General features: G+C 35.3%; 1 protein-coding gene across 4 annotated transcripts; it reads left to right on the top strand.

Moving 5' to 3' along the window:
- The first annotated feature begins 251 nt into the window (after positions 1-251).
- On the top strand, positions 252-18,855 carry cracr2b (calcium release activated channel regulator 2B). 4 transcript variants are annotated; one of them, XM_089127999.1, is made up of 18 exons: positions 252-327; positions 5,201-5,421; positions 5,545-5,656; positions 6,888-7,014; positions 7,165-7,311; positions 7,794-7,884; positions 9,723-9,818; positions 9,954-10,141; positions 11,478-11,549; positions 11,807-11,861; positions 13,216-13,295; positions 13,614-13,743; positions 13,935-14,061; positions 16,293-16,374; positions 17,272-17,386; positions 17,696-17,803; positions 17,874-17,950; positions 18,072-18,854. In XM_089127999.1, the coding sequence occupies exons 2-18, from the start codon at positions 5,203-5,205 to the stop codon at positions 18,154-18,156; spliced, it is 1,911 nt and encodes a 636-aa protein (XP_088984125.1). In that variant the 5' UTR covers positions 252-327; positions 5,201-5,202; the 3' UTR covers positions 18,157-18,854. The 4 variants fall into 4 exon arrangements, with proteins under 4 accessions (XP_088984125.1, XP_039517610.2, XP_088984126.1 ...); XM_039661676.2 differs by having other exon boundaries at positions 288-327; positions 5,188-5,421; positions 18,072-18,855; XM_089128000.1 differs by lacking the exon at positions 252-327 and adding an exon at positions 2,817-3,092 and having other exon boundaries at positions 17,877-17,950.
- The last annotated feature ends 65 nt before the right edge of the window (positions 18,856-18,920 follow it).

Genomic DNA, 18,920 nt, shown 5'->3' with positions numbered 1-18,920 from the left:
CGCGAGGATCCGATTACCGTAAAGACTGAAATATTTATTATTTTTATTATTGATTTTCGTGTATATCTTAACCTGTGTGCCTATTATTAAGTTTCAACTCTTTTTTTAACAACACAAATAAATATTTTTGTTTATTAGACGCTGTTCTGTTTTAAACTTTAAAGTGGGCGGAACATAGAGAAAATGAGACTTTATTATCAGAATTACGGTACTGTGATGTGCTCCAGCTTCTAGCGCCCCCTGCTGGATGACACCGGCGGTGTTCGAGCATAAAACACCTGCCGTTTGACACGCTACACACCTGAACAACCTCGCATCACAGTTCTGGTATGTTTTTGTCTCTTTATTTAATTTATTTGAATGTTAATATATTCAATTTAACACCAATTCCTTAAGTTCCACTTCTTTCAGTTTGTCTTAACAAATGAAAAGTGCATTGACAGTGCTGACATATGGCATAAATTATATATGACACCAACATTTGCTGTCTGAAGTGATTGACACTGTCTTGTAAAACTCTACTTATATTAGCTAAATGACATTATGCATGCATCTCATCTCCTTTACAAAGAAATTACTATGTTTTTGGACATATGCCATTCTAATACCATGTTTTTCATGGTAGCCTATATAGCATTATATACCAATGCATTTATGTATAAAGCTCAAGCCTATTTTGAGTTTTTCTAAAATGGTAAATATAATGTATTGTGTTAAAATTGAATATGAAGTAGTTCTCAGAGTGATTTCTTTCTGAGTTTGCATTTTCATGCAACAAATGAATGCTTTACCTTGCCGAACAGTTTGTTTTGCTGAAGGATAAAACACTTATTTTATAATATCTTCCATTCCATATGATTTCCTCCAAAACAGATCAAAGCAAATGCATGTCTGTTTTCTTATCTTTAACAAATGGCTGTCAGACTTTATCTCTCATGTGATTTTCATGTGTAATTGTAGCTAAGCTCGGGAAGTTTATTTGACCTTGAGTGTTGCAATTCCTCTAGTGCTTTATTGCAGGTGTAAACATGCCATGCCCGTATATTTTGGTGTATCCGCACATATCTTGACTTAATGTTTTCTATTAATACTTCTAAGATTTTTATTTAAATCGCACTTTAAAAAGTCCGAATGTCATTGCATTAGAAACAACACACGCTTCATTTCCAGGCAGAACATTTCATAGACATTTTGTGGCATTTAAACATTTTTAAGCGTCACTTAAAGTTGTATCTAAATAAGGTTCAACCACTGATTTAATCGCTCTGAGCTATTGTTCCAACCACAACCCAGTCCATCAATTCATTAGGCAAATATTGCATGTTGCATATGACCTGTGGTCGTTTAGGATGGAGGGTTTTCCCTTGAATCCAGAATCATGAACTCGTGACTGTGGGGAAGAGCTCTGAAGGCTGTCTATGTAAACCGAGCTAAACTCTTTATTTGCATCTCACTTTGTTTTTACACACACAGTGCTGTCACATGACTTCATCCTGTTTCGCGGTGCACATCCTGGAAAGAGAAATGAAATTGTGCCTTGTGTGGAAAGTTACTTGATTTCTACATGAGTAAATGTTGATTGTAATCTGAGAGATGACCATCTGCAGCTGGAGGACATGAGTGTCCTAAGCGTAAATCTTAATGCCACGTCCGTATAATCATGCGAAATTCCCATGTGTTTCCCACCAGCCTGCTGATTATGTAATGCAGTTGTGGCCTGTACGTCGTCGAGGAAGAAGGGTTGAAAATGATTTGGGCGTTTTGAGATTATCAGCATTTGCCGGTGATCGTTTCTTCTTTGATAAACACAAATGTGTCCGTTGTGAACAGCCAGGTCAAGAGATAATGAGTTAGTTGATAACTAATTCTTCCCGTAACTGATTGTCTTACTGAGTCTCTTATCTTATATTAACTCTTTTCCCACCAGAGTTGCCAGCCACCGCCACAATTTTTGATAATTTTCACAAAAGCCAGAATATTTTGTTTTATGAATATCTGAACATGCAATATATCAAAAGAAAGACCAGCCCCTCTGCTTTAAAAAAAAAAGTTTTAGCTTCACATAGCTAGAGAATGCATGTGCTACGCTACAGTTGTGGTAATGGCACTATATTTTGAACGAATACTATTGGCAGACGTTAGTCACGTGATGATAGAATTTGTTTTTTTTGATTGGTTAGATCTATTCTCCCTTGCGTTTTTATTTAGGGAGTAGTTCACTTTTAAAAAAAACTTTGAAGCGAAACAATCGCGCATTTAAAATAAATAAATAAATAAAAAAGTTTACGTTTTATAAACACATTCGTGACTCTCCTGTTCAAACCTTTTTCCGAGTCATTTGGTTGATTCATCGAATGAAATGAATGAATTGACTCAAACATTTGAGCTTATAAAACTTAAACTTTGTTATTTATTTATTAAATGAGCGATCATTTCGCTTTATAAGACCCTTATTCATCGTCTGGTGTCGTTTAAAGCCCTTTGAAGTTGCACTGAAACTCTCATTTGGACCTTGAACCGTTTGGTCCCCATTGAAGTCCATTATATGGAGAAAATCCATCAAAAAACCTTAATTTCTTTTCGACTGAAGAAAGAAAGACGTGGACATCTTGGATGACATGGGGGTGAGTAAATTATCAGCAAAAGTTTTTTTTAAAAAGTGAACTTCTCCTTTAAATGTAAATTGAAAAAAATATGATCGACTTGAAACTGCCAACAAACGAATACGTGTTCAGAAAAAAAAAATGTAATTTATGTGAAAAAAAGCAGCTACTCTATTCTCGAGGATCTATCATTTCAAAAACTCAAGCGTTCGGCCGACCGTCTCTCTGAGCTCTTGGACATGTGGGTCATTCAAGCCGGCTGGACATTTACTGAAGGAGGAGTTCTGTTTTCTTTAGCTGCCGAATCACAAGACCATCGCAAGTGCTACTTAATATCAGACAAACACAGACGTCATTTAGATCAGTGCTCGAGGGAATTACAGCAGACTTGTGTTGAGCATTTTGAAGGACTGTTTAACATCCTGGTTAATATTTATTTGAGGATATGTTAGGATATTTCAGCCGCCTTCAGCATTTTCCACTAATAAAGTGAGTAACTAAAGTCAGTGTTTAACCTCAGGCAACATTTGCTCAATTCAAGGTTAATGCTCTTACAACACATTTAAGTAATTTTTCCGTCCTTATTGAAAAAGCATTTTTTATAGTAGTTTATATGTTTGCTATAGTGGTATTTGGAGAATAATTTTGGACTAATGAGAACAAAAATAGAAACTAAGCGACCAACAGAATGTCTTGTTGTTACTTGTATCATGTTACTTGTCACACTTGTGGCCGATTATAGGGAAAGAACTACGAGATAAATTTGTTGTCTTATCATTGTTTGATAGGGTGACCAACAGTCCTGTTTTCCCAGGACATGTCCTGTTTTCATATAACAATATAACAATTTTCTATCCATACAGAGGAGGCATAAGCTACTTTAAATGTATTGAAATTAATAAGGTATCTTTGAGTAAACTTCGAGTATCAATTGAGTTGGCCCATGTGGGCTGAGTGTGCTGGTTTTTGGTAATCAAAATATGGTCACCCTATTGTTTGACCACTTTAGCAACATTCCTTACGAGCTCCTTATCTTAAAGGGGACCTAATATTCCCTTTTTCAAAGATTTTGCTTTATTTTTTGGGTCTACTAGACCCAAAAAAACACGTTATTCTCCAATGTTGCGGCTCCTCTCTTCCCAGTCTGTCAGTAACGCTCTGTTTACTTCCTGTCTCTATGAAGCCCCTCTTTCTGAAAAGCACAATGTGCTCTGATTGGTCAGCTGGATCAGTGTGTTGTGATTGGTCAAGAGCTTTGTGCATGTTTGGGAAATCCCACCCCTTTCCACTCTAAAAAAAGTGAACTAGGAAGGATTTATATTTAGTTTACTTATAATAATTGTGTTTTTTTCTATTAAGGTCTATGTAATTATGGCTCAACATAACAGTACAAAATCCTAACGCGTTGTCGAAACACAAACCATTTATGTAAAGTAAAAAATTCTTACATCCAGAGGGTGGCAGTATAGTGCGAGGCGAATGCCATTTTGCCCGAACTTAATTTGATTGTGTTTAATCTGCTTAAATATGTGAACAACTTAAGTTTACTTCATCCGTTTATGTTGGATTACATGATTGATTTGTGTTGCATTAACTAAAACTGGCCGGTGCTTGTTAGTTCCCAGCATGCTTTGCATATGGTTGAATTAAGAGAGAATAAATGAAGAGTTCAGATGCAAAAGCCTCTAAGTGCCATTTGAAATTTTCTTCTTTAATGATGATTTTTTTCAAACTTGTATATTTAAGTTCAGTAATTTCACTTAAATAACAATTAATAGGTAATTATCATTGCCATTTAAGTGAAATTACTGAACTTAAATATACAAGCTTGATAAAAATTATCATTAAAGAAGAAAATTTCAAATGGCATTTAGAGGCTTTTGCATCTGAACTCTTCAAATGTTAAAATTAAGTGTTATTTTATGTTTGTTTTTTTGTTGTTGAGAAATTTAGAAAAGGGGAAGACTTGATAGTATGTAATTGTGTTTAATGTTAAATTACATAGCTTAAACCATTTAAACTCCATTGTGGAGAAGAGAGGAGCATTTTGTTTGGCTTTCGACTGATTTAATTATTTTTTACTGCTTAGATTGAAGGAGCGCGTAAATCTAAGCATTTAAGATGCTAATATGTGCTACTGTTAGTAAATAGCTATCAATTTAGTTATGCGTCACTGAAATAAATGAAATATTAATGGATAAATTAATATAAAAAATACCTCAATCATGTCAGGAAGCCTTTAAAAATTCACGTTGAGACTACTTAAATCGGGTCACTTAAAATTACTTAATTCCATGATGTTGAAGTTACATGAACAAATTATGTTTGTTTAACGTAATCCAGTTATGTGGAACCTGTAGACGTTAAAAAAAATTAATTAAAGCCTACATATTTTTTTTGAGTGCATAACCGCGAGTTTCAACACACTACTAACTAACTCCCCCAGGCCCCGCCCCTTTATTCTGCGTATGAATTATTATAATTAGGAATATTGTGACGTGTTCGTTCCCGGAAGAAAACCGTGGCGTTTCAGGGACTAAATCAGCAACATTAGACACTAAAGCAAGATGACCAATGTGATTAGTCTGTCTCTGCAGTGATGTCCAGCTGGCTGAAGGACGGCGAGGTGTTGGAGGGGACGGGCAGCGGTCAGATGTCCCCCAGCGCCAGACTGCCGGGTCGCACGGCGAGGTTTCCGTCTCCCAGTGACGCGCCTCCTCCCGCCTCAGACCGGCAGGACCGAATGAGCAAAGCTAAAGAGCTCTTTGAGCTGTGCGATAAAGAGGGGAAAGGATTCATCACGAAGAGAGACATGCAGGTGAGACGGGACAGGGTGGTGTAAGTCGACGATGATGCCTTTAAAAGCCGTGCCAAGTGTTATCAGGGGTGTATGATGTATATCAGTGATGATATTGTGTGTAACTGTGTTTGAATCCACCAGCGGCTCCAGCAAGAGCTTCCCCTGTCTCCTGAGCAGCTGGAATCAGTGTTCGAGAGTTTGGACCGAGACAAAAACGGTTACCTTACACCCCTCGAGTTCCACACGGGCCTGGGTTAGTGTGTATACGTCTATTTAATAATAAAACCTTTATTTAACCAGGTGAGCACATTGAGAACACATTCTCATTTACAATGGCGACCTGGCCAAAAAAGCGTCGAAGTTGCACATAAAATTACAAGACAAAGTAGTACTCAATTAACATAGAAGATTAAATGTTTGGAAACACTTTCAGTTACATGTTACTACTTACTTACATATAACAGTATAATATGCATAATTGCAAGTAACCATATCCGTAACTTTATAATAAGTGCATGTTGTTAATTATTATTCAGTTATTATTTGAGTAAGTACAATGTAACTACAATGTAACATCGCCTCAATTTTCATTTAAAATACTTTTTTTTTTTAAAGGGAAAGTTAATTAAAAAAAATTTTTTCTAAGATTATAACAGCATGTTTTTATTATTATTTCTATACTATTATAATAAATGTTTAATAATTAATTTTTTTTTCCATTTAATAATTTAACATATTTAATTTTAGTTTAAGTTTTAGTAATCTTATGTGCTTTTGTCCTTTTTTACACTCTAAAAAATGCTGGGCTATTTTAACCCAATTTTGGGTCAAATATGGACAAACCCAGCTGTTGGGCTAAATTTATCAATTACATTTTTTAATCAAACAATTGGGTTTGTCTATATTTGACCCAAAATTGGGTTAAAAAAACAGCATTTTTTAGAGTGTATATATATATATATATATATATATTTATACTGCTAAAAAAAATAAAAGGGAACACTTAAACAACACTTAAAAAGTAAAAACAAGAAAAAAAGTATTTAATAAGATTATTTCATTCATTATTTTTTCCTTTATTTTTTTGAGCAGTGTATATATAGTTAAACAAAACCCAGCATTTTTTAGAGTGTATATATATATATATATATATAGCCTATACACACACATTTGTAGCTCCAATTAATTTTAGTTTGAGTAAATTTGTGCTTCAACTTAACTTATTTATTTCAGTTTTTCCTTCTTTTTTAATTTTAATTTTCAATTACCAAAAATTTTTGTTATTAAGTTTTAATTAACAATAGCAATGCTGATAAAAACCTGCTAAATCAAACATGCAACGGTAATGTTGAAATGTTTCATGATGTATTGCATACCATTTCACATACTATTTTTAAAAGTAGTATCCAGTATAGTATACTATGCATGTGTAGTATGCATTAAGAAGACATATGCCTTAATTAAAATCTCTCGGTCTAATTAAGGAGAGCTTGTTGGTTGTGGGCCGGAGGAGGAGAGAGCGAGGAGTGGAGAGAGACAGAAAGTCGAGCCGGCAGAGATCCGATTCACACACATCCTCATGGAGCTGGGAGCCGATAAACTCTTCAAAGAGTGAGTTAACACACACACACACATAAGATAACCAGTAAACTATACTTGCATGGTTGATGTTTAAATCAATACTGGCTTGAATAATTGTTCACATTTCTGGGCTTTTAACGCTACAGCCGTATTTTGTCATTGTGTGTGTGTGTGTGTTAGTCAGTGGGAGTTGTGTACTCTGTGGGCTGAGCTCCAGAGGGACAAACCTGAGCTTCTGGGGGTTTTGGAGGAGGTTCTGTCGTACACCGTCTCTCATCTACAGGACGCACTCAAAGAGAGAGACAATTTAGAGCAGGCATTGCGCAGGTCAGCCCTCATCGGGTCCTCATTGCACTCGAAATCATCCGAAATCGCATACTCTCTTGAGTTGGTACTAATTACTTTGCAACTGCTTAAAATATATGGGATTGAATGTGTGTAGTATAACATACTACATTCTCCATGTTATCATTATAATGTGACATAAATCCTCTCCCGTGGCCTCATGGGATAGTATATAATAATAATAATAATAAACTTTATTTTTATATAGTGCCTTTAAAAGTATTATCTCAAAGCACTTTACATAAATAAATAAATAAATAAATAAATAAAGTGTCCATCATACGCACACTTCAGGATTAGTAGGTCATCCGGGTATTTTGCCTTCTCTTTGTGAATTCAGACACACTTCTTTGGTCACACACTGTTTTTCTGCCAGGGAAGTATGCCATTTCGGACCTGTTGTACAATTATTAACGTCATTTATTTTCCGTCTTGAGATAAAGAAGTGTTTAAATGTCCTACAGGAGAGAGGAAGATCATGACAGGGTGGTTCGGTCCATGTATGAAGACATGGAGAGTCAGTTAAAAGAAGAGAGAGAGAAACGACACGCTCTGGTAAACTCACACACACTGTGACAGATTTTAGTTCAGAAAAAAACTGTGGTTATTTAATTAGAGAACAATATTATTAGAGGATACATTGTTCATGGTTATGATGATTTATTAATATGATATTGATTATGATTGTTATGATGGAGATAACTATGTTCATGGAGATTGTGATATTATTCATGGTGTTAAATGATAATAATGGTGATAATAATGAAATTGTTTATAATTGTTATGATGGGAATGATAATATTGTTCCTGGTGATTGTGATAATAATGGTGATTATACTGCATTCACTTGAAGAAAAAAATCTAGCCTGTTTTTCTGAATTAACAAGTTAATTATCTCAGAATTACGAGATAATTTTTCAAGGAAAAAGGTTTTTGCTCTGTTTTTCTGAATGAAGGAGTTAATTTTTCATGAGAAAACATTTTTTTGCTCTGTTTTTCTGAATTAACGAGTTCATTTTTCATGGATTTTTTTGCTCTGTTTTTCTGAATTAATGAATTAATTTTTCATGGATTTTTTGCTCTGTTTTTCTGAATTAACGAGTTCATTTTTCATGGATTTTTTTTGCTCTGTTTTTCTGAATTAACGAGTTCATTTTTCATGGATTTTTTTGCTCTGTTTTTCTGAATTAATGAATTAATTTTTCATGGATTTTTTGCTCTGTTTTTCTGAATTAACGAGTTCATTTTTCATGGATTTTTTTTGCTCTGTTTTTCTGAATTAACGAGTTCATTTTTCATGGATTTTTTTGCTCTGTTTTTCTGAATTAATGAATTAATTTTTCATGGATTTTTTGCTCTGTTTTTCTGAATTAACGAGTTCATTTTTCATGGATTTTTTTGCTCTGTTTTTCTGAATTAACGAGTTCATTTTTCATGGATTTTTTTGCTCTGTTTTTCTGAATTAATGAATTAATTTTTCATGGATTTTTTGCTCTGTTTTTCTGAATTAACGAGTTCATTTTTCATGGATTTTTTTTGCTCTGTTTTTCTGAATTAACGAGTTCATTTTTCATGGATTTTTTTGCTCTGTTTTTCTGAATTAATGAATTAATTTTTCATGGATTTTTTGCTCTGTTTTTCTGAATTAACGAGTTCATTTTTCATGGATTTTTTTTGCTCTGTTTTTCTGAATTAACGAGTTCATTTTTCATGGATTTTTTTGCTCTGTTTTTCTGAATTAATGAATTAATTTTTCATGGATTTTTTGCTCTGTTTTTCTGAATTAACGAGTTCATTTTTCATGGATTTTTTTGCTCTGTTTTTCTGAATTAACGAGTTCATTTTTCATGGATTTTTTTGCTCTGTTTTTCTGAATTAATGAATTAATTTTTCATGGATTTGTTTGCTCTGTTTTTCTGAATTAATGAATTAATTTTTCACGGATTTTTTTGCTCTGTTTTTCTGAATTAATGAGTTAATTTAGAAAAACAGAGCAAAAAAAAATTGCATGAAAAATTAACTTGTTAATTCAGAAAAACAGAGCAAAAAAATCCGTGAAAAATTAATTCATTAATTCAGAAAAACAGAGCAAAAAAAATCCATGAAAAATGATCTTGTAATTCTGAGATAATTAACTCATTAATTCAGAAAAACAGTAGATTGTTTCCTAAAGTGAATGTAATACGCTTCCGTAAGTAATGGCCTTTATGGTGGTGGCAATATTGTTCATAAAGGTGATATGATATTGTTAACACTGATGTTGACGTGATGGTGATAATTATATTGATCATGGTGATGAAGTGATGGGAATGTAATTATGATGTTCATGAAGGGTGGTAATGATGGGGATAATATTGATGATGAGGATGATGTTGGTGTGTTCTGTGATGAAGGACAGTGTGAGACAGGGAGACAAGAAAGAGCAGCTACTACAGGAACTGAGGGCGCAAGAACAAGAACTTGAGTTCACGCTCACCAAACAGCGGGAGGTACAGACTCCTCATTCACTCCTCAACATTAAACCAGCTGGAGGTCTAGATCTCAACCCACCTGTGTGTGTGTGTGTGTGTGTGTGTGTGTGTGTGTGTGTGTGTGTGTGTGTGTGTGTGTGTGTGTGTGTGTAGTTGGAGAGCAGGATCAGCACTCTGAACAGTGATCAGGCTAACACTCGCGGAGAGAACCGCCGACTGCACAACCTCAACCAGCAACTGCAGGATGAACTGGAGCAGAGCCGAGAGAAGCTTCAGCAAACTCTGAGTCAACTACAGCAACTGCAGAACACCATCAAACAGCAGCACAGGGGCAAAGAGAGGTGGCTTTCATTAAGCGGACAAGCTCAAAACGTTTTAGACCCCGTTTACTCCTGTATTTAGTGTCGTCCATATGTGATCCGACCGACCAAAACGCATCTTAACCCTCTGGGGTTGTTCGGCCCAAATGGACCAAAAGAATTTAAATAATTTTTTTTTTTTAATCACAGCTTCCTCAGAATGGTCTGAAATTTGGTGACTTTGTTGGTATTTGGTATTTGAACAAACAAAAAATTTTGGGCACAGGATGTGAATAGTCTAAGTGGTTGTAAAAAAATAGTCTCACTTGGGGTGTTCGGGTCCAAATGGACCCGCATGGAAAATGAATGGGAAATTGGAAAAACTGTGAAAATACTGAGCTTTTTTGTGCGTACAATCTACAAATCAGCCACGATCTTGAAAAAAAAGCACACAACAGTGAAGGGGTGAATCTATAAAACATCAAGAGTGCAAAACAGACACACACAAACACACTTTTATACACAAACATACCAAAAAATTCAGATTATACATGTGTTTTGCATTTTTAAAATGCTCAGTTTGTCCACCAGATGGCATCCATCTCATTTCAAAAATTGCTTTTATGAGGCCTAGGCTTGACTCTAAAATGAAATACAGCTTTAAAAAAAATAAAAAATATATATATATTTTTTTTTAAATATTTTTTCTATTATGTTCAATGGGGGAAATTTTGTCGTAATTATTGCATTAATACTAATTATAAAAAAATATACTTTTGAAATTTTCTCAAAACACAAAAAAAAAAAAAGAAAAAATTAGGGCAGTGCAAAAATTAATTGCGATTAATCGCATCCAAAATAAAAGTCTGTGTTTACATAATATATTTGTGTGTGCTGTATATAATTATTTTGTATATATAAATACCTATGCATGCATGTATATATTTAAGAATTATTTGCGTTTAAATTCTGTATATATAAATACATAATCTATATTATATAAATATAAATATTTTATATATGAATAACACATTATCTTAAATATATACATGCATGTTTGTGTATTTATATATACAAAATAATTATATACAGCACACACAAATATATTATGTAAACACAGACTTTTATTTTGGATGCGATTAAATTTTTGCACAGCCCTAGAAAAAATATTCTAAAAAACGAGTAAAAAAAAAAAAAAATCATGATTTTTTTCCATTTGGACCCGAACACCCCGAGTGTGACTCTGAAACGAACAACCCCATAGGGTTAATATACCAGGTGTAAACAGGGCCAAAGTGTGTGATAGTAAAAAATAGTGAGCAAACAAACATAAGCATCTATTTCCTTATTTTTCACGTCTGAATGTTTCTCACTACAGAGAAGTCCTGAAAGTGTCCCGAAACATGCAGAAGGAACGGGAAAGCCTCATGAGACAGCTGGACTTGCTCAGGTACGCCCACCCGACTGACCTGGTCTCACCTTTAGTGTGCAACGTGACGAAGTGTTCAAGTGTAGGCATGTGTGTATTATTCTTATCTGAAAGATAAGGCCATAGTAATCGACCAATCAAAACAGATGCGGGTTTAGGATGGTGGATCAGTCATTGTTCCATTTGTTATCTAAATCCCGAGGTTATAAAAGGCCTTGAATGTAGGATGCCTTATCTTTAAATATTTACCCATCATTCTCTCTCTCTCTCTCTTTTAGAGACATGAACAAGCGTCTTCGGGATGATAAAGATGCCCATCAGACACAGAAGATGGTTAGTCAAAAATACCCCTTCACGTCCCCCACCCATTACCCACCATGCCGCTGTGTTCACGCCTTCTCGCCGTGGGCGCGTTCGGTTTACCCGTATTAAGTCCATCTAACATTACCCAGAATGCAGCTGGTGCAGCTAAAGTGTGAACGGATACATTCAGCTGGACGTATTTCTCTGGGTTCCCTCAGGATTCCTTCTGGATTATTCACATTTCCCAGCTCTGTTTATGTTATTTTCGGAGGAATCTTCGCACGGATTAACGCATGTCACATGGCAAACGAACATTTGAGACTGTGTTATCACATTTAGCCGTTTGGAGAAAGATTGTTCCTTGTTCGGGTCTGTTACAGAAGCAGCTTCAGAAGAGCCTCTTTTCTCTTCACAAAATAAGAATGAGAGCATAAATAACACGTAACGTAGCGTACGTGTCCGACGGTGTAAAGAGCGATACCACTGTGCAGCGTTTACCTCAGTAATCTGTATATGTTTGTAATTTAGTACAGTTTTGTTTGGTACTTTCTTTTGAAATGAGCTATTTCGTCCAATGACGGTTTGTGTTGACGTGAAAAGAACAAAATGTAGATAATGTACAGATTTTTCCTAAGTTGAACAAACTGGATATGTTGTGAATCTTCGTGACGGTGAACAATAAAAATGTTTGTTTGTCTTGATTCTTGTCGTTATTCTGGGTGATTTACATTCATACACAAAAATGCTGGGTTGTTTTAACCCAATTTTGGGGCAAAAATGGACAAACTCAAACATTGGGTTAACATGTCATTTAAAATGTAACCCAATGGCTGGGTTTGTCCATATTTGACAAACAACCCAGCATTTTTTAGAGTGCATGTCAAAAACATTGCCAACCTATGTCAAACAATAGACTGATTTTTCATAATAAATCCATTTTCTTATATATATATATATATATATATATATATTTATATATATATATGAAGAGTTCAGATGCAAAAGCCTCTAAATGCCATTTGAAATTTTCTTCTTGAATGATGATTTTTATCAAGCTTGTATATTTAAGTTCAGTAATTTCACTTAAATAACAATTAATAGGTAATTATCATTGCCATTTAAGTGAAATCACTGAACTTAAATATACAAGCTTGATAAAAAATGATCATTCTAGAAGAAAATTTCAAATGGCACTTAGAGGCTTTTGCATCTGAACTCTTCATATATATATATATACAGTGTCACCCCGTTTTGCATTATTTTACTCTGGGAGACAAAGATGCATAATTTTTACAAGTCAATAATAATTTCCACCTCATTCAAAACAATCTACATTTTCAATTTAAAGCTGAAGCTAAAATGTCTCTCATGAACTGTTCCTCAGACAGCAGAAGTGGAGAACCGTCTGCAGAGGAAGGAATCCATTCTGGGCAACTATTTCCCACCGAGGAAATCAGCAAAGAGGTGGGTTACTAACTAACTATGCACTTAACACTTTAACCAAACTATTTAAATATAATGCTAGAAGTACAAATGTACACTTCAATTGCAATCCTTGGTGATTAGTGACAAAAAAATTATTTTGTTGCATACTGTTTTTTACCAATGCTGCATAAAAATAATTTAGCATTTGTTCACAAGATCATAAAAATCTCACACACTAGTTTACCATCTGGACCAATTATTAGCAGATTTGAGCTTTTTAAGCACCAATTCAAATGTGTTATTTTAATTATTCCTATGCTTTTGCATTTCAATAATCTTGATCAATGTGAATTAAAGGCAGCTGATGGAAAACTCCAGTGACGAGTCGGAGGATTCAGACACATCGCTAACAGATTCAAGTCCGAAGAGATTCTCTAAAGCCGAACAGAGAGAAGACGAAACTACCAGCCAATCGGAGAAATCTGCGGTACTCGTTTGATTTTGGTGTAAAAAAAAAAAAAAAAGATTGCGTATTTCTGTGTATGTGAGTGTGCAAATGAGCCTCGGATATTTGCATGTTCATTCATTCTTGATCTTAACAGTAAATCAAATATTAATCTGCTTGATATGTGGCAACGGACCTTAAAAGCGTTCTTCCTCCTCCTCATCCTCCTCCAGAGAGCGAGCGGTGATCCGCAGCGTGTGTTTAAGGTGGTGTTTTTAGGAAACTCTTCTGTGGGAAAGAGCTCGTTCATCCATCAGTATTGCAGCGGTCACTTCCCCAACAACATGGCCTCAACTGTGGGTGAGAGATTTATGCCTGATTATGCTTTCTCTTAGGCGCTGTTTACAACTGGTATTAAAGGAGTAGTTCACTTTAAAAAAAAACTTTTGCTGATAATTTACTCACCCCCGTGTCATCCAAGATGTCCATGTCTTTCTTTCTTCAGTCGAAAAGAAATTAAGGTTTTTGATGAAAACATTCCCGGATTTTCTCCATATAATGGACTTCAATGGGGTCCAAACGGTTCATGGTCCAAATGAGAGTTTTTGTGCAGCTTCGAAGGGCTTTAAACGACTCCAGACGATGAATAAGGGTCTTATCAAGCAAAACGATCACTCATTTAATAAATAAATAACAAAGATTAAGTTTTATAAGCACAAATGCTCGCCTTGCTCTGTTCTGTGATGCGCGTTTGTGACTCTCTTGTTCGAACTCGTTCATTAAAATGAACAAATCTTTTTTTGAGTCATGACTCGAAGGGTCAGGGTCCTAGATAAGACCCTTATTCATCGTCTGGTGTCGTTTAAAGCCCTTTGAAGCTGCACTGAATCTCTCATTTGGACCTTGAACCGTTTGGGCTGAAACACTTCCGGTCACTGCTTCCGTCAATGGCACTCGCTTACTTAACCGACCGTTCAGCGTAGTGTAAAAGAAAAAGTTAGTCTTTCTGGTATTAAAACAGGTGTTGTACTGAATTCCGACTCGCTTTTTTAAAAATATATAGTTATTTTCTGGCACATTAGGGCCACAAAAAAAACATTATTTATTTAATTTATTCTTTCAATTGCACATTTTGCTTCCTAGCAGGAAACGTTCTCAGAACTCTGCTAACATTCCCTACAAGTTTGGTTTAAACTTGTGTAAAGCCATACAAGGTACTGTTTTAAAGAAAACATTTAAATGTAATGTTCAAATAATGTTTTAAGGATGTTTTAACCGTAATATTTTGAGGATGTTTTGGTAATGTTGTTGAGATAACAGATTATACAATGTTCTTTTTGGGGAAAAAACAAAACTACCCGCTGAAAACATTAGAACAGAACAAAAAAATTCTAGCTGGGATTGCTTATGGAAATACAATTAAAATAGCTGGAGCAATTTTTTGTGTTCAGGTGCCCTTTTTTGAAGAAAAACTAATGCAATATTACAAAAAAAATAAAAATAAAGATTCAGAGCATGCATAATAATTTGTTTATAAGCCTATCTTCATGAAAAAGGTTAAATATTATTATTTTTAATGACATTCATGTGCAATGGGGAGGGTAATACAATATTTTCCTACGAACCACATCGTGTTTTACACACAAAAGTTACATTCAGTTAAATTATGTTAAATTAACAGTAAAGTTTATCGTTTGAATCGATCTCCCATGCGTTTTTGTTTGTTTGCATCTTTAATTCCACACTAGTTCACTGTCTGTTATTTTTTTGTAAGTGTAGACAAAGCTTTCATGCAGGATCTGGGTGCTTGCTGTGAGAAAAAAAATCAATCGATAAACACATATGGCAAAGGAAGTGCATTCAAAGTTTTCAAACTCGCTTCAGCGCGTATTTATGTGAGATAGTGAGAGGCGCGCGATTTGTCCGCGAATCGGAATTCAGTACAACATCCGTTTTAATACCGAAAACACTCGTGCTTTTCTTTTACACAACGCTGAACGGTCGGTTAAGTAAGCGAGTGCCATTGACGGAAGAAGTGACCGGAAGTGTTCCAGCCCACCACAGAGTCAGACAGACAAATTCCATTTCCGTTGTGGTGCAACTAACGTTAGTCCATTGAAGATATCAGCAACATAAATTCATCAACTAACCATTCAGAGATGTCATGTTGCATTCTACATGTTGTCACGTCTTCTTAGTCTCTCCATCTTTGTCTGACTCCGGTTTGAAGGACGAACAGTTTCTGACATTTTAGCGTGTGTCTGCGTGAGGTAATCGGAGCTGCACTCTTGAACACACTCTTGAAGCTCCGCCCACTGTGCCGGGAGCTGCAGCTCATTTGCATTTAAAGGGCCAGACACAAAACGGTGCGGTTTTGCTAACCCTCAAAAACTGACAACTTTAACATGGTATATAAAAATATCTTTGGGGTATTTTGAGCTAAAACTTCACATACACACTCTAGGGACATTAGAGACTTATTTAACATCTTGTAAAAGGGCATTATACCACCCCTTTAATACCAGCTGTAAAGAGGGCCTAAATGTTAATGCCTTGTATGTGTTGACAAGCCATGTGGTGTTGATTGACAGGAGTGGATTTTCAGGTCAGGAGTGTAATGCTTGATTCCACACCAGTCGCGCTGCAGCTGTGGGACACCGCAGGACAGGAGAGGTCAGATGTCCCAAAAATAGCTTTACAGAAACAAGACAGTGATTTAAAGAAGCTAAAATGTTTCTTGTTAAAATGGGCTTCTGTGCTGAACCTCTACCAACTGTTACCACAGGTTATTATTGGAAAATATCAATAAAAATAACCATCTGGTTAACGGTTGACATGTATTTGCATAAATAAAATTGGACTGAAATATATTTATACTGAATTATTTAATATTCTGCCATTGAGCTCCTTTGTGAAAACATACTGTGTTTATGATTAGTACATATACAGCTATTTAATATATATATACAATATTATTTCTACCATGTAGTATATATTATAATTAGTGATTTTCAACTTGAAAATGTTTATCGAAGCCTATTTCCACCACATAAGAAAAAAAATCATGCTTTTGAAGATCAGAATTGAGATGAAAATTCTTAATCATGACATACTAAGTAATTAATATAAGATGAAAAGACAAATTATGACAAGTCAGTTATTATATTAAAAGAAATTACATTAAAAAAGTCAAAATTATGACTTTAAAAGTCAACTTTATTGTCTTAACGTCGTAATTTTGACTTTCTCATAATTGTAACTGTCGTGATGATGACAAAAAGTCAAAATTATTACTCCGTATTCATAATTAATTTAGTATTAATTTGACTTTTTATGTTGAAATTATGACTTTTTTAATCTCATAATTAAGATTGGTGGAAATGAAATGCACCTCCATTTATAACGCATGGAGTAACTGTAAAATGTATTCTTGTATAAAGGTATTTTAGGGATTAGAGTGGCATATTTGGAGTTTAGTCACTGGGCTACTTTGGGGATATTATTGAGTGTGTGAGTGTGTGTGTGTGTGTGTGTGTGTGGATAATAACACCTGCCTTTGGCCTTCATCAGGTTCCACAGCGTCACACAGCAGTATTTCCGCCGGGCTGATGGGATCATCGCTATGTATGATGTCACCCATGAGACGTCATTCACGGCGGTCCGCCATTGGTTGGATCAGGTGCTGGTGAGGATAGTCAGATTCAAGATTGACTGATTGTTACGTTGAATATCCTACTTTTCATCTCCAAACAGGTCAAATATAAATTTGAATCTGGGGTAAGATTTGCCTAGGCTGGTTGTATAATACAGTATGGCAGTAGGTGTGCTTGGGCTGCTTTGCATACACGTCAGTGTGTGACTTTGATTGTGAAATTAGAAAGAGAGTGTATTTAGCATGTGATGTAATCTGGTTATGATGACTGTGTGTGTGTTACTGTGATTGGTTTATGGGATTAGCTGTGTATCATTCTGTGTGTGTGTGTGTGACTGGCAGGAAAAGCAGTCTGAGGGGGCGTGTCTGATGTTGCTAGGCAATAAGACAGACCTGGCGAGCGCAGACAGGAGAGAGGTGACTGGTGCACAAGGCCACAGACTGGCGGAGGTGAGGAACGATCCCTCTCAGTCACTTGCCTGAGTCATTGTGTGTATTTTGATGTTGTTTGTGTTGGCAGCAGTACCAGGCTGAGTTCTATGAATGCAGTGCTAAGAGTGGCCACCAGGTGGAAGAGGCTATGAACCACCTAACCAGGTGTGAAACTGGATTAAAGCGCTATTTATAAATTATGTGATCACAAGTGACGTATTTTCCAATTCAATAAAATCATAATAACAATAATTTAACTCAATTTAATCCTGTCTGCGTGTCTCAGGTTACTTGCCTCACAGCAGGACAAGCAGTGTGAGTCTGCGCTCCGACTGGACATCTCTGCCAACAGAGGGCGCTGCTGCAAATAACCAGAGCGCCACTATGGACCTTTTTCTTTTATTTATTAAATGCTTGAAGAAAGAAACGGGGGAAAAAAACATTAACAGCAAATATCGTCATTGTCATAACGTAATACAATAATACGCAGAGTACTTAAGTCTTTTAATCCAGATTAAGTTCCTTCAGTCTTTCAGGAATGGACCTTTTTCACGGACTGTGATGACGCGTTACTCAGCATCGTAAATCTCGGTTTTTTATTTTTCATTTAAAAAAAATATTTTTAAGAAGTATGTACATTTATAACACTATACTTAGTATTATATTATATTATCTTTGCATCAAATTACAAGAAACTAGTTAACACTTTTGTGTGGGCTGTTGGAGCGAGGACTTGACTTATGAATACTAATCAAATCACGTGACTGGACGCTCAGCCTACGAAACAACGTATTGATAAGCTACATCGTCTACCTCTGAATAAAAAAAACATTTTCAGCAAGATATGAACCTGTAAAAGGATTGAAAACACTATCGGGAACAGTGGTATGATTATTTGAACATTACTACTCACTCCAGTTGGCAATCTGTTACACAAAATTGCATATTGATGTATTTTTATAATAATTGTTAGTATTCTGTTGTGGGTAGGGGCAATAAATGTCATATTAACATTTTTTGGGAATACAAAATGAAATGTTATGTGTACATTAACAGTTTTCTATGAATATATTGCATATATAAAGAACTTATTTTTGTCACGTGTCCTGTGTCGCCCTCTCTTGGCGTGTTGTGG

The sequence above is a fragment of the Pimephales promelas genome, chromosome 25 (genome assembly GCF_988280905.1).
Source record: "Pimephales promelas chromosome 25, fPimPro1.hap1.1, whole genome shotgun sequence".
NCBI lineage: Eukaryota > Metazoa > Chordata > Actinopteri > Cypriniformes > Leuciscidae > Pimephales > Pimephales promelas.
Note: the sequence above shows the minus strand (reverse complement) of the source record. Positions and strands in the feature narration are given on the sequence as shown.